Genomic DNA, 16,352 nt, shown 5'->3' on the forward strand with positions numbered 1-16,352 from the left:
TGTACAAATGCGCTTTACACAATTGATGTGTGTATGGATTGGGATAACAGTTGTATGAGCCCCTAATAAAATGTTAAAAAAAAAAGAAAAGCATACATCTTTAAATATATTCATATAAAGTGTTTTGTCGACTTTAGGCCATGTAAAAATGTGATTTTTTTTCATACGTTCTAAAATTAAGACCTTTTGGTTTTTTTAACTCCGATGAAATTTATTAACAAATATAACCATTTTAAAGTGTATAATTCTGTACTATTTAGTATATATGCAATGTTGTACAACTATCTCTCAGTAGAGACAAATCATGATTTTATTTTCACTTCCAGGTAAAACCAAATAGTAACCAAGTTAATCTTGCCTCTTGCTGTGTGATGCCACCTGACTTGACTGCATTTGCGAAACAATTTGACATCCAGCTCTTGACTCATAATGATCCAAAAGGTAAGGTTGTTATTTTTACTCAGCAAGATAGACCATGAGCTTTTATCTCAGAAAAAGCTCCTTGTTAAAATGTAATATTTAAGTGTCCAGTGCGTATATCTGGAACTAATCCTAATAGTTCAAAACAAACATGCATGCCTTTATTTTCAGAAAGCTTTATTTTTGCCTTTCTGCCAGTGGAGGGAAAATGAAGGGGAAGTTGTGGAGCATCCAGTCTGCTGAGGTTTAGAAGTACAGATAGTTCTGGTGTCTGGTGTCTTCAAGTTAACAGACACCCATTTTGTGTGTGCACACCTGTTACCATGAGTAATAAGTATGTACTCTGTGTAAGGGGACTTCAAACTGCTCATGGAAAAATTCCACATCTTTTCATTCCACTTTCCACGAACTTTCTGGAGCCTCCTTGCTGCGGATGTTATCACTCTCAGATGGAGTGTCTGCAGCCCCCAGAGACGATGAAACATTGGATGTGTAAAGCCACTGACAATAAAATAACAATGAAAACTTTTGAAATAAAGTATTTGACTTACTTCAGCACTGCCGTAGGACGGAACAGTTATTGGATCAGGACCCCACTTAGCAGCCATCAGACATCGGGCAAAGCTCTTTACAGTCGGTGATGAGACTTCAGCATCGTACTTCAGTCATGTCTTCAGGAGGGCTCAGGATCGGGAAAGGGAGGGACCTCAGAGGAAGCCCCTCTGAGATGGATCGGCACTGTGGCCGCAGCATTAGACTCCAGTATACCAGTTCTGACACCGGTGCAGGCCTGGGCAGTTTCTGTCTTTTGTACATGGATTGCTATAAGTTGGAACCAACTCGGCAGCACCAAGCAACAACAGTGGCAAAATACATTGTGTGTATGTATGTAAGGAAAGAAACAGACTGGTTTCTTGGGTTCAGTCCAGCGGCTTTGATTCGATGTATTGGCTGATCCTGGGTGGACCATTCACAAATCTCCAGACACTTTGTTCCCTGGTGACACACAGCTCTTCTCCTAAGAATTCTCTAGTGTTAAAAGAGTTCACATAGTTGAATTAATGTTTGAAGTATGAAGTTAATAAATAGAATAGTTGTGTGTCATATTTTTAATTTCTTGTGCAGTTGAGTTGTAAAACATTAAACACTATACTATCCAAAATCGAATGTTGTTTTTAAATACCTGAAGATGACCCTTATTCTAAAATTACCCCTAGTCCTCAAAAAGAGGTTTATTTTCCATCACCTTTGTGCTAGAAGTGGTGGCGACAGTTGACAGTTGGGGGAAGTTGGAGAGTAGGTGACCCTGACTTCAGAGCTTCCCTTAATTTCCCTACTCTCTCTGTGTAGGCCTCGTTCCATCAGGGCTGCCCGTCTGTTAGACAATGTGATAAACAAACTCATCGTCACATTACTTTTCAAGGGAAATTTGCATCTGCTTATGAAAACTACCATTTACCAGCTGTGCAACCTCACCTCTGCCTCCTTTGCCTAAAAAAGAGGAGTAATCACCCTGGGGCCTGGTGGGTTACACACATTGGGCTGCTAACCACAAGGTCAGCAACTGCTCTTCAGGAGAAAGATGAGGCTTTCTATTCCCAGGAAGATTTTCTGTCTTGGAAACCCACAGGGAGAGTTCTGCTCTGTCCTATAGGGTTGCTGGGTGTCAGAGTCCACTCGATGGCAGTGAATTTGGTTTGGATCAGACAGATTAGCACGTGGATTAGGTGAATTAATACATGGAAAGTGCTCAGAAAAGTGCCTGTCTTTATGGTAATGATAGCCGCTAACATTTACTGATAGTTTACTACTCGTGCTGTTCAGGCATCACAGTGGGTCATGTGGAGCAGGTGGGCCCTTCAAGCCACCTCAGATCTGTTGCTGTGGAGTAGATTCCATCTGATAGCCACTCTAGGCCAGAGAAGAACTGCCCAGAGCATTTCTGAGGCGGTCAAACCGCAAAGGCAGACTGCCTCCCCTTTCTCCCACAATGGAACTGGTGGGTTCAAACCGCTGACTCTTTGGTCTGCCTTTAAGAGCATCAATCCCTGTGCCACAAGAGCGTTAGACGGGCCCATTCATATTCCAGTTGTACTGTCATTTAGTCCTTGGATGGTTGGTTCTGACTGCAGGATAATCTTACACAGTAGAGCCGTTCCATAGCCATTCAGTAGATATGGAGCTTCCAGGATGTGCCAGACTTTCTGGATAAGCAAAGACATTGGGCCTCGTCAGACAAGTGCTGACCTCGGGGGTAAACGATAGACTATATGTTAGCTGGGATAAGTGTTGGTGCACAGCACAGAGAAGTTGTAAGTTGGTGGAGGGAGGGGAGATGAGTGCCAGTGAGCAGTTGCTGCTGTACACAGGCGGGGCATGGAGGCCTTTCTGCCAAGATAGCACTCAGCAGAGGCCCAAAAGAAGTGAAGGAGTGAGCCCTGCAGACATCTGGGGCACGGGGCTCGGGAGAGGGCGCAGCAGCTTCACAGGCTCCCAGGCAGGGGTGTGCGGGAGGCTTTCAGGGCCCAGCAGCCTGGAGAAGAGGGAGTCCGGAGGGGAGTGGTGGAGGGTGGCATAGTGGTCGTGGAGAGCTTCGTTAGAAATACGGATCTCACCAAAGAAGTGTCAATGAAAAGACAGCCACTGGGGAAGATTTCTTAAATGACAGCTGGTGCTCGTGAAGGGAGTGCCATCGGCACTCACACAACAGTATAAAGAACGGCCATTCATAACCGACAGCAGATGAGGGCCTTCAAAAAGTTTGCGGAAAAATAGAATTAAAGATGTTGGAATTTTTCCACGGAATTTTTGAAGCCCCCTTTGGCTATTTAAAACGTGCTTTAGTCCTACCATCCAGTGCCCAGGCACTTACTCTTATCGGGAAAACATTAGGAAAAGCCTACATTTGTTGGCCAGCAACAAGGAAGTGTATAAATGTATGCTATTTATTAAATAGGGTATTTGGGGATTATTTTAAGTGGTGTTTTCGCAGAATATATAATTACATGGAAAATATTATTGACTATTCATAACTTGAACTGTAATTAGTTTGATAGGATATAGAGATACATATATACAGAGGACAAAAGAAGGAAATGCCTAGCAAGGGAAGCAGGTCATTGCTGGGCATTACAGGTAGCTAGTGTTCTTCCTCTCACATTCCTGTATTCTCCAAATGTTCTTCAGGGGCACGAGAAAGTTACTCTTTTTAAAAGCAAAGTGAGGTTTGTCAATCTGTCCCACATGAATCTTGGAAATCAAAGGCCGTAACTGAAAGAGTGCCTAATTCGTCTTAGTGGTGCAATTGATATGTGCCTGGCAGCCAACAGCAAAGCCCTGAGGGAAGAGCCCGTGGCTGCTTCTGGACCTCTGCAGTGCAGAAGCCCCTGAGGCTAGTTTGCCCAGTCACAGGGTGGCTATGAGTTGGTATCAGCTCAAGGACACGCAGCAGGGACAACAGATCCCGTGTTTTTCTGTAGATTTTATTGATTTAGTAAAGCACAGCTTTCAAAATTTTCTATCAAAAAATTGATAGAAAGGTTGATTTTCTTTTTTTAATTCATCAATTTTCTATAGACATGTGAGAGTGTATTCATGTACTAGGAGTAGTTTTGCCAGCTGATACTGGTAGAGGAATTGAAGATACTGTCTCTCTGCTCAGCAAGCTCACTTTGGTGACGTGGGATGATAGTCAGAAGAGAGTTCAGTACAGTGGCAGCAATAGAAGTCCGTACACAAGCTGTCAGGAGGGTGATCATTTCTACCTTCCAAGCATAGGGTGGTCTGGGTGTTTTCCCTGTCGCCCTGAGGATCAGGGGCTCTGTTGTGGCAGAGTGTGGACCACAGCAAAGGTGTTTATGCATCCAGGTGAGCCATCTACCTGTAGGAGTGGCACATACAGTGACCATTTAAATTTGGCCTTTCCACATTCTCTCTCTCCCTCTACTCATTTTTCATCAAGCACTACCATTGGGTCCATAAATGCCACAAGGTTGTTTCCCCATGAACCCTCTAGAATGGGAGCTAACACCTGGTAGAGATGCACAAGCTAGATGCATCACAATGAGACTTCAGATCATAAATAACAAACAAATAATCCCAAAAGTGCAGAGAGGGAAAGACGGGGGGGTGGGGTGGGGGGGGTGGCGTCATAGGCTCTGAAAAGAGAGAAGGGATATATGATGTGTATAGACTTTCATAGTCCTGTACAGTACCTTAAAATTGCAAAGGTTGTTGATCTGTCACCTACAATTCAACGCCACCCAAATGATCAGTCAAATGTGAGTTCAGCATAAAGACAGAACATTATTTGAAGATGTGCTTAGTACCAGAGGGAATGCACCATGTGGCTCAGAAACATTGGATCCAGTCACAATAGAACAGTGAAACGAAATACCCCCAAATATGTTGCTACACAGTGGACCCTCAGCCAAACTGAGATAGGACAGAAATACTGAGAGCACTAAGAAGACGGGCTCCAAGCTAAAAAGGGCCTACATCAGATGTGATGAAAAGGAAAAAAAATGTTTTTAATCACTTTATTGGGGGCTCATACAGCTCTTAGCACAATACCTACACATACATCCATTGTGTCAAGTACATTTGTTGCCAGCATCATTCTCAAAACCTTTTCTTTCTACTTGAACACTTGGTATCAGCTTCTCATTTTTCCCCTCCCTCCCCACCACCCCTCCCTTACGAACCCTTGATAATTTATTATTATTCTGTCATGTCTGACACTGTCTGACGTCTCCAAAAAAATTTTTAAAGAAAAATCAAGACTGATAAAAACTAATAGTATAAAAATGAAAGGGAGGAAGGTATAAAAATTCCAGTGAGAATGATGAGGGCAATGAATGTACAAATATGCTTTACACAAGTGATGTATGTATGGGCTGTGATAAGAGTTGTATGAGCCCCTAATAAAACTATTAATAAATAAATTTCATTATCCCCCCCAAAAAAAATTCCAGGGAAAATAAATGACTGTAAAAGAAATAAATCTTAGTATTACTTGGCACTGCATTTAGAGGCAAAATAATCTAGACACTTCTTGGATCCTCAGCCTGAGGAGGAAAACTGAATCCTTCACAATTACTTCAAAGGAGAATGTAGGTGTCCCTCTAGCAGTGCGGAGCTGAGAGCTACTCCTGGCCTGTGGAGGGATGGTAGGGGAAAGACAGGTGCTGTTGTCCCTATTGTCCCCAGCTTGCAGCTTAGGGAATGAGGAGATTTTGTTTGGAACTGGTAGGATTAGAAATCAGAATAACTTTAGGAAATTAAGAATTACAAAGATGATCATCGTCTCTACTTAACTAGTAATGTAGCAGTTGAGCGAGCAGGAAGGGTTGATGACAAAATGAACTAGATTGTCATCGTTCACAGAAGGAAGATAATATCAGAATGGTAAATCAAAATGTTGCTGCTGCTGTCAGGTGCCGACTAGTCAGTTCCGGCTCCCAGCGACCCTGTGTTCAACAGAATGAATCCCTGCCCTGCACCAGCTTAGGCCTATTATCTGGAGATCCCCGCGTAGCCACCAGAAGGGCAATGCAGAGTGAGAGTCATAAGAGAACTATTGTTTTTTGTTAGGAATTTCTTTGATACCGTTTTGTATTTTTCTTTCAAATATTTTATTAAAAATTGAGGTCTTAAAAATTCATCAAATACATTACATTAAAATGTTACAATGCATATATCACATTTGATAGGTTTTTAAAAACTTTATTCCTTGTAAGAAGTTCTGTTCAAAGCGGTTTCTCAATCTCAACACTGCTGACACTTGAGGCCAGGTACAGTTTTGTTGTCAGGACTGCCCTGCCCATCATAAGGTGTTCAGCGGCATCCCTGGCCTCTCCTCACTGGATGCAGGTAGCACCCTTCCCCCCAAGTGACAGCCAGAAGTGCCCCCCCCCCACATTGCCACATGTCCCTGAGAGCACAGGAGCAGTCCCAGAACGGCTATCTAGAAACAAAGTCAGGTCTGATCCTGATACCTCTGCTAAATGGTTATTTAAATGAGATGTGCGTTTCACCTACACAATCAAGAGCGGTTGTTTCCAGATGTAACGTGTTGTTTTGTTTCAGAACTGCTTTCTGAAGCAAGTTTCCAAGAAGCTCTTGAGGAAAGCATCCCAGACATTCAAGCACACGACTGGGTGCCACTGTGGCTGCTGCGCTACTCCGTCATCGTTAAGAGCCGAGGGATCATTAAGTCAAAAGGCTACATCTTACAAGCTAAACGAAGGGGCTCTTAATTAGGATTTACGGTCACAGCCCACTGACTTTGTCTTTTCCTTGCACACAAGATAAAATACAGATGTGTAAAATCTCAATGGTGTCTTTAAGGCAGATATTCTTTAGTGATATTAGACAGTGTGTTGTCTGTCAAGTGCTGAATACTTTTCTTGCCTTCATATTCACTCACAGGAACTATTATATTGTTTTCATCAAACTATTGTTTTCTAATTGAAATTGTCTATAAAGAAAATACTTGCAATATATTTTTCCTTTATTTTTATGACTAATAGAAATCAAGAACATTATTGCTAGACATATTTTGGCCTACGTATCAGGGTAATTAAATGTACATACTTTTTATTCCCCAAAAATTGATTGCTTCTTAGTTGTCTAGCTAAGTGAATTAATTACAGTTAAAACTGAAATACTGGAGGATATTTTCCTGTTGATAACATATCTCCGAAGTTACTGAAGTAGCTGGGGTCTACTAGTTGTATAAATAAAAGGGGTCTACTAGTTGTATAAATAAAATCCATTTCTTCAATACTGGAATGAAAACCTAAATTTTTTTGTGTGCCCTTGCTTGTAGCTTAACTATGACAATTTAACTTTGTATTCTTGTGCCATATTTTTCTTGCTGTTATTTACAAAGACAAACCAAAGTAAATCTGAAAAGGACGCAAGGAAGAAGAATTTGAAATTATTATCTGGAGGTTTTGTAAAAATAACTATCAGCTCCAGAGTCTTTTTAAATCTTGATTCTTCCTCAATAATTTGCTGCTTATTCAAGAATGTTCAGGAAGTTGTTAGCAGTTACCATGTGCTGGGTGTTGTGGGCTCTGGAGACAGTAGGCTGTGAGGGGTAGAGAACCAGGAATGAAGGCTCACGTGTTTCCTGACTAACATGTACCTGACTCGTAATAGCTGACGCAGAAGGACTAACAGCCAAAAAGAGGTGAAAAAATAGTTAAGGCCCAAGGGGTCTGTTGAGACAACTGTAATATATGGTCTCAACTTAAAACAATATGATCAAAATTGTAGAGCTGATAGAGAGTATAGCTCTTCTAGTATCATTTTCTCATTAATTTAAGAGCCATAAAATAGCAAACAAATAAACCATGACCTCTGGTACAGATTGTAGATGTCCTCAACTCTATGAATATGTGTCTATAACCTCAATAATTTTTAAATTATTAAATATATTTCTCAATATTTTTAAACCATAAGCCTACATAAAAAAAAATTGCTACATAAAACATTGTCTCGATTTTGGAACAAGAACCAGACAAGATTTATATTCAAAGTATATACGCCAAAACCTATTAAAGTTTTATGATTTACTGATGGAATAAAATGATTAGAATTGTAATGTGAAATCAACTAATTTACCTGATAAAGTTTATTTAGATTTTTTACTTCCAGAAGCCATAATAGCCTTTCTATGAATTGTATATGTTATTAAACACATATAGTTAACTTAATTTGGAAATGTATAGCTTTTTTTTCATATAGCATGCATCTTTAGACAAATGATCATTTTAATTTAAGTCTATCTATTGGCTGATTTAAAAAAAAAAAAAAGCATTTTATTAGGAGCTAATCCATTCCATAATTCAATCACATTGGTTGAGGTATTTTTAAGAGGAAAATTTAAGATCCATTTATTGTTTTTAAAAACCCTAGACTTTAAAAAAATGAATTGTTTGAAGGGTTATTTTGAAACATACAGTGCTGTTGTATACAGACTTCAGCACAATTTTTTGTGGCTCCCTGCCCCGACTCCCTCTTATCAAAAAAGCATGATTACAAACTTACTTTGTGAAAGGGCCCAAGGTTGGATTTTTTTAATGAGTTTATTGCTTCACCTCTGCTACTAAGCCTCTGTTACTGAGTTACCTTACAGATTGTATAAGGCTTTATCATTTTCAAAGCTAATGTTCACACTTTTTTTTCCTTTTCTCATATTAAGAATATATTGTTTACTTTTTAAATACTTAAGATTTAATGTTGTAGAAGCCATAAAAAGTAATACTACCAAATAATTGCTTAAAACTAAAAGCTATGTTATCAACAGTGTATCTCATTAATGTGTGGGGAAATTGTATATTCAGTGACCAAAGTAGAGATTATTTAAATCATTATCTTTGGGGGAGGGGCTTGTCCTCCAGCAAACACAAAAAGAAGCTGCAATTTGTTTGAGTTCATTGGGGGGTGGGGTGAGATCTGGAGCCTAATTTTAACACAGTGTACAAATGTACTGTATTTTGACTTTAGTTTTGCAATGAGGCTGTCTTGGATTCCCATCCAAGAAACCGTAGTCACCAGAAGGAACAATGTGTCTTATAAAATAACCTCATTTCGTGTACACTCCCACTTGGCAGGTGGCATTGTGCCCGTGCACTAATGCCGTATTCAGTTAGGGATTGCCAATACCAGTTGTCATCCAGCCCATGTGAACTCGGTGACCCCAAGGGTCTCAGAGGAGAGCTCCAATGGGTTTTCAATGGCTATGCGCTTTTGGAAATAGATCGCCAGGCCTTTCTTCTTGTGTCCAAAGTGCCCTGATTGGAGTCCAACCTCCAATCTTCTGGTATGCAGCCCAGTGCTTAACCATTTGTACGACCCATGGATGCTTTGAATCAAATAATACCAAGTACTTTTTCAGCTGTCAAAAAAATTTGCTTGAACAATGGAAGAATGGAAAATAGTATTACTCTATTTTACATATTTCAAACTTTTCCATACCAGAGCCAACTAGTAGAAATAATCCAAAAAACTAAATTTACCACCATTAAGTCATTTCCAATTCATGGTGACCCTATCAGGCAGAATAGAAATACCCCTGTGGGTTTCTGAGACTAACTCTTGACCATAGTCAAAAGCTTCATCTTTTTTTCCAACGGGCGGCTGGGAGTTTTGAACTGCTGACTTTGTGGTTCACAGCCCAACACATAACCACTATGCCACCAGAGCCCCTCCTAGTAGGAACAGCATTGTGTTTTTCAGCAATCAGAGGTCTCCATAGACCATTGCCATCGAGTTGATTCTGACTCATATCTCTCCTCTAGGACAGAGGGAACTGCCCCCGTAAGGCTTTCTAGGCCAAGACTGTAGGAACAGATTGCCAGCCAGGGCTTTTCTCCTACTGTACTGTTGATGGGTTCGAACTGCTAACCTTTCAGTTAGCAGTGAAGCACTAAACCACTTCACCACTAGGACTCCTAATCAAAAGCCTAAACTTTGCTTAATTATGCCTATCATTATAACATTTTCTTTCTAATGGCTCCACCTTGTATATTCCTAATTTGGGAGTGTTTGCAATTGGTATATTGTATAATGACTGATAATTTTTCTGCCAAATGTACATTTAGAGAAATGTGAAGTAATTATGAGAATGTATACCATTGTATCAGTTGTATTTTCATACTCAAATATGCCAATTAATTGTTTTGAATCTTTTTTCTCCCCTATAACTAACTTCCTAATGTACCAGAACTTGTAACTGCCTTTTTCCTGTAATGTTGGTGACAGGCTGTCAGGTTTATTTTTGCAAAGTATGTAACATGGCTTTGATTAATATTTTTGTAGTTTCCTGAATTAGAAAACATTTAAGAGGGAAATGTTTTAATTACATAATTCTACTTTTTCTTACTTACGTGTGTCTAGTGGTATTCTATGAATTAAAAATATAAAACAATAAAATTTAAGTTTTTAATTTCACACATTGTTATTTAATTGATTAATTTAATTATAAGTTGTGTATTTTTAACAGTTGTTCCAATAGATGAAACATAGTGATTTTAAACTATTGAGATAAACCTCGTATGATTTGAAAATAAAAATGGCCATGATCGTATAGTGGTTAGTACTCTGCGTTGTGAAAATAAATTATGAATAATTTTTTTTTAATTTTTCCATTTTATTTGGGGAATATAACATATACAAAGAAAACATATTGTTTGTACTTGCCGAGCCCTTTGCATCAAAGCATTAACCCCTCATCTATGTGGTTCTTCTTTTCCTTTTTGTTTTTTTTTCTTTTCCTACACCCTCCCTCCTAATCCTCTTGTCCCTTACCTCTCTCCTAGCCTCGGTGTCAACTTTAAATCCTTTCCTTTTTGTTTGAAAACCATTTTACTTTTTTTTTTGTTATGATGTCATAAATTACTTGAGACTAACTTTGCTGAGCGTTATATCCTCCAATTTTGTCCAAGTCCTGAGGTGTTTGACAGAATCATCATTGCCTTTTAAGAATGCGCAATATTCCATTGTGTGTGTATTAGTTTGTTTATCCACTCTGCTACAGATGAGGTTTTTATTGTTTCCATCTTTTTTATATGCTAGACATTGTTGCAATAAACATGGGTGTGAATATGTCTATGAATAATTTTTAATCCATAAAGTTATCCATGCATTCATTCAATAAACAAAAAATAGTTGAGTACCTGTTATAAACAGGTACTAAAAAATAGGAATGGATACAGAGCTGAAAACCTCACAGGGATGCATTATGTATTTGGCATTGTGAATCTGGTGGGAGAGAGATCTGTCCATGAACAATTAAGAGATGGTGTCCATTAATGAGAGACACGGAAAGAGGACTTTGGGGCATGTGGAAGGAAGTAGTACTGGGGAGCTGGGTAAGGACGAGGAAGGCTTTGCTGAAGAAATTAGCCTAGAACAGCGGTTCTCAACCTGTGGGTCCAGACCCCCTTGGGAGGCCAAACGACCCTTTCACAGGGGTCACCTGATTTATAACAATAGCAAAATGACAGTTACAAAGTACCAGTGAAGATAATCTTATGATTGGGGGTCACCACAACATGAGGAACTGTTCAAGGGTAGCGGCATTTGGAAGGTTGAGAACCACTGGGCTAGAAGGTCAATGGTATAACAGTTCACAAAGATGATGTTCTAGAGCTGCCAACTGAGGTGCAGCTATTGGTCTCCCCTGATCCGGAGGAAAAGAATGGTGAAAATCGAAAGGCACAGTGCAGGATAGCACCGACGAAACACAACTTTCCTCTGGTTCTTGAATGCTTCCCTCCACTAGTATGACCCCAGTTCTACCTTACAAACCCGGCTAGACCAGAGCATGTACACTGCTACAGATAGAGCTCAGAACACAGAATCCAGGACAGATAAACCCCTTAGGACCAACAATGAGAGTAGTGATACCAGGAGGGGAAGGGGAAGGTGTGGGGAGAGAACCGATCACAATGATCTATATAAAACTCCCTCCCAGGGCGACAGACAACAGAAAACTGGGTGAAGGGAAATATCAAAAAGTAACAAATTCTCAAGGGTTCATGAGGGAGGGGGAAATGAGCTGATACCAAGAGCTCACGTAGAGAGAAAAATATTTTGAAAATGATGGCAACATGTACAAATGTGCTTGACACAATGGATGGATAGAATGTGATAAGAGCTGTACAAGCACCCATTAAAATGATTTTTTTTAACTTGTACTTAGAAAGGACTGGCTGGAAAATAACGAGAATAAAATTTTCCTAACTCCTAAAAAATCAAAAATATATGAATATATATATACACACACACATAGAAAGAGACAATAGGGACCCTGGTACACATCAGATTAAATGTTGGGCTACTAACAAACCCACCAGCCACTTCATGCAAAGATGAGTCTGTCTTCTTTCATAAAGATGTACCATTTTGGGGTGCAAGGTAGCACTCCCATGAACAGAATCACCCAATTTATTAATCAAACATGACTACAAAAATTACCTGGCTTTCATCAACCACTGCGCTCAGGTCTGAGGGAGCCCCAGCTGCCTTGGAGTGCTGCCGGCCGAGGAACCTGCCTGTACCTGGAAAGCCATCATCAACAATGTTGCAGACTACTGTGTGGAAGCACATATCCATCCATCACTGCAGAATGTCGCTGAAAACCAGCGAATGCAACCTGCCGCTCTCCAGCAAAAGGTCGGAAAAGGACGAAAGAAGCTTCAACTGTTTGAATACCTTCTTGAATCCCTGTGTAACCCGGAGATGGCTTCTTGTATTCAGTGGGTTGATAGAAGCAAGGGCATCTTTCAGTTTGTGTCAAAAAACAAAGAGAGACTTGCAGAACTTTGGGGGGAAAGGAAAGGCAACCAGAAGACCATGACTTACCAGAAAATGGCCAGGGCATTGCGGAATTATGGAAGAACTGGGGAAATCATCAAAATCCAGAGAAAACTAACTTACCAGTTCAGTGAGGCCATTCTCCAAACACTTTCTCCCTCTTATTTCTTGGGAAAAGAGGTCTACTCACTGTGCGTCCAACCTGAACAAGAATATCTCGGTTTAAATAATTGGAATGCAAGCTATAATCATCCATGTGCCAACTACCACGAGCTAAGTGACCCTGATTGCTAGCCATACCCACATATTTAATGGCACCAGAAGCTTCTACCAGCTAGGATTCTTCCTTTAAGGCAAATACTGAAGAGAAGAAAACAAATCAGTTAACTTGTTGCTATCTTTGCTAAAACAGCATCCAGCCTATACTAACATTGGTGAAAATATGACCACTATCCTTGATTACCCAAGCAGCATGCTACAGACAACTGGGACTTCGACTTTGTTCCTTTGTGGTGCACAACATCCTTCATAGACACATCAGAAGGATTCACTTGGAAACCCCTCTAAGTAAACTGGATTTTACCTTAAACACACACCTATGGCAGATTAAAGGGACTGAAATGCCCCTGGGACTTAGAGGAGCAGATGACGATAATCCCAAGCTTATGGTTTGGAGGTCATTGGACTATGGTTCAAATTTCCTAATTTGAAGGTGCCCAGTAGTTGGCAATTTAAGACTACCGTGTATTTTCTGTTTTCTTTGCTTTTAATCTCTGCTTCTAAACTCTTTGCTTTGGTATGGCATGTCTTGTCCAAGAGGCCTAGTTCTGCCTGAGTGAATGAGTATTATTAAAAGTTTTATTGTCCTAAAAAAAAAAAAAAAGATGTACCATCTCACATTCCGCTCAGAGCAGCCAATGCACAGAGAAGCCCATAGGGTCAGCCCCTTCGCAAGATATGGCCATGTTCCTTTACTGACCCACAGTGCTGCACAGAGCAGCACCAGAGACACAGAGCGGGAATTGTGCCCGGTCTGACCCCTGCACACCAGGATGTAACACAAAGGGAGCACAACAGAACAGCAAGGGGAGCAAAACAACAAAGTCCTTGAGGAATTCTGAAAATAGACTTAGGAACTGGAGGGCAGGGCTTGGCACTGCATCAGACCCAATCAGAAAACACAAGAGCAGATAAACCTGGTACTATCTATAGGCTTTTTTTTTTCATGTCTATCTATATAAGATAGGATAAACAATCCCAAGGAGAAAACAATGGGAGACAGGGGAGAGGAGGAGGTGAAGACAACAAACTCAAGAACAAGGGAACAACGAGAGATCTGAAATCAATGGCCAGGAGGGCACAGAATGCCTGATGGGGTTCAATCAAGTGCAACGTAGCTGAGAGGAAGTACAGAGAGACAAATGAAGGTCGAACACGATAGTGGGACAGGAGGAGAGTAAAAGGAAATAGAGGAAAGAATTAGGAGACAAAAGATTTATAGAGGTATAAATATAGGCATGTCCATATGTAAATATATTTGTAACGATAGGGATATAGGTCTATGTGCACATATTTAAGGTTAAGTATTAAGGTAGCAGACAGATATTGGGCCTCTACTCAAGTCTTCCCTCAATGCAAGAACACTTTGTTCTAATAACCTGGCTTTCTGTGATACTCACCTTCCCGACACGATTGCTGAAGACAAAATGCATGCATAAGCTAATGTGGTGAAGAAAGCTGATGGTGCCTAGCTATTACAAGATATAGCATCTGGGGTCTTAAAGGCTTGAAGTTAAACAAGCGGCCATCTAACTCAGAAGCAACATAGCCCACATGGAAGAAGCACACCAACCCATATGATCATGAAGTGCTGAAGGGATCAGGTATCAGATGACCCAAAACAAACAACCTTTTCTACGTGAACGAGGCGAGGTCAGAATGGAGATCCAAAGCCCATCTGCTGACAATTGGACATCTTGTCACAGAAGTGTCCCAAGGAAGGGATGAGCCAGCCAGGGTGCAGTATAGCACCAATGAAACATACAATATTCCTCTCGTTCTTGAATGCTTCCCTCCCCACCAACCCCCTATTATGACCCCAGTTCTATGGTACAAATCTGGCTAGACCCAAGCATGTACACTGGTACAGATATGAGCTCTTGACACACAAAACCCAGGACAAATAAGCCCCTCAGGACCAATGAGAGTAGAGATACCATGAGGGTAGGGGGAAGGTGGGGGGGAAGAGGAGAAAGAGAGAACTGATCGCAATGATCTATGTACAACCCCCACCCCCAGGAGGATGGCCCCACTCCAGGGGGACAAACAACAGAAATGTAGGTGAAGAGGGACAACAGATGTGTAAAATATGAAAATTTTAAAAATTCAAGGATTCATGAGGGTGGGAAGGTGAGGGGAAAAGGTGGAGTTGATACCAATGACTCAAGTAGAAAGAAAATATTTGGGAAATGATGATGGCAACATATGTACAAATGTGCTTGACACAATGGATGTATGGATTGTTAGAAGAGCTTTAAAAGCGCCCAATAAAATTATTTATTAAAAATAAATAAATAAAATAAAAATAAATAAATAAATGGACACTAACCCAAAAAAAGATTTACAGCCTTGGAAACACTATATAGGGTCATATGTTAGAATCAATTCAATGGCAATATTTTGTTTGTTTGGTGGTGGGGTGGGGCACAATTTACAGTGAAACATTCTGAAACTCGCTGTGAAAAAAAAAAGATGTACTGTCTCAGGAAATCATCCAGTAACCCAGCTAAGTTTCTTTTTTCATAATTATGTGATATTTAATGCATTTCAAAAACTAAGTTCAGGCAGAATGGGAAAACACCATATAAACCCTTAAAATGACTCAAAATAGGAATTAAAATAGTATATTGCCCCAGTCATATTAAAAATTACATGATCTTACATTTAGATAGCAGCAGGCTACTTTTTCTTAAGTTTTACTGATACCTGGAAACTTGGCAAAGCTGGCCATCTCCCCAATTTCAATTATGGATCTAATATCAAACACAGAGGTAAGGTGACGTTGTCAAAGATCACATCATCGGTAAGTAGCAGAATTTGAACTGGAATCCAATTCTTTTGATGACATGAGTGATCGTAGAAGGAGCTGGTTCCCCAACCAAGCTTTCAGGTGAGACCCCCCCCCACACACACACACACCTGCATTGCAACCTGGGAGAGACCAGAGGCCCCAGCTGAGCCACTCACACACAGCTCCTGTCCCACAGAAGCGGAAATGTATCTCTTGATTTAAGCTACTATGTTTTGGGATTAGTATTAGAGCAATAGGTAACTAATAGCGTCACTCTAGATTAATTTTCTCTCAAATGTCATGTAAATGAAATGACTGCTTGTGCCGCGCAGCATGTTTCTGATATTCATCCATGTTGTATATGTTGTGCTATTATGTAGTATTCCATTGTATGGTTACATGACAACTTACTTCATTCAGCTCCTTGTGGACATAAAGTTGTTTTCAGTATTCATCCGTTAGTAATAAAGCTGTTAAAACATTCATGTTGTTCTTGTTCTTGTTAGGTGCCTTTGAGGCGCTTCTAACCCATAGC

The 16,352-nt window shown here is 40.3% G+C and overlaps 1 protein-coding gene and 1 pseudogene across 1 annotated transcript in view; both read left to right on the forward strand.

Annotated features, from left to right (window-relative positions):
* Positions 1-7,212, forward strand: part of GCLM (glutamate-cysteine ligase modifier subunit) — an 81,228-nt gene extending 74,016 nt beyond the window's left edge. The window contains exons 7-8 of the mRNA XM_013003792.2: positions 327-441; positions 6,508-7,212. Coding sequence (XP_012859246.2) covers positions 327-441; positions 6,508-6,677 — 285 coding nt within the window. The 3' untranslated portion in view covers positions 6,678-7,212. The remainder of the gene's footprint in view (positions 1-326; positions 442-6,507) is intronic.
* Positions 7,213-7,778: 566 nt separating this feature from the next.
* Positions 7,779-13,070, forward strand: LOC101653000 (annotated as a pseudogene).
* Positions 13,071-16,352: the final 3,282 nt, after the last annotated feature.

The sequence above is a fragment of the Echinops telfairi genome, unplaced genomic scaffold (assembly GCF_000313985.2).
Source record: "Echinops telfairi isolate 266 unplaced genomic scaffold, ASM31398v2 ScPeMD7_443;HRSCAF=831, whole genome shotgun sequence".
NCBI classification, from domain to species: domain Eukaryota; kingdom Metazoa; phylum Chordata; class Mammalia; order Afrosoricida; family Tenrecidae; genus Echinops; species Echinops telfairi.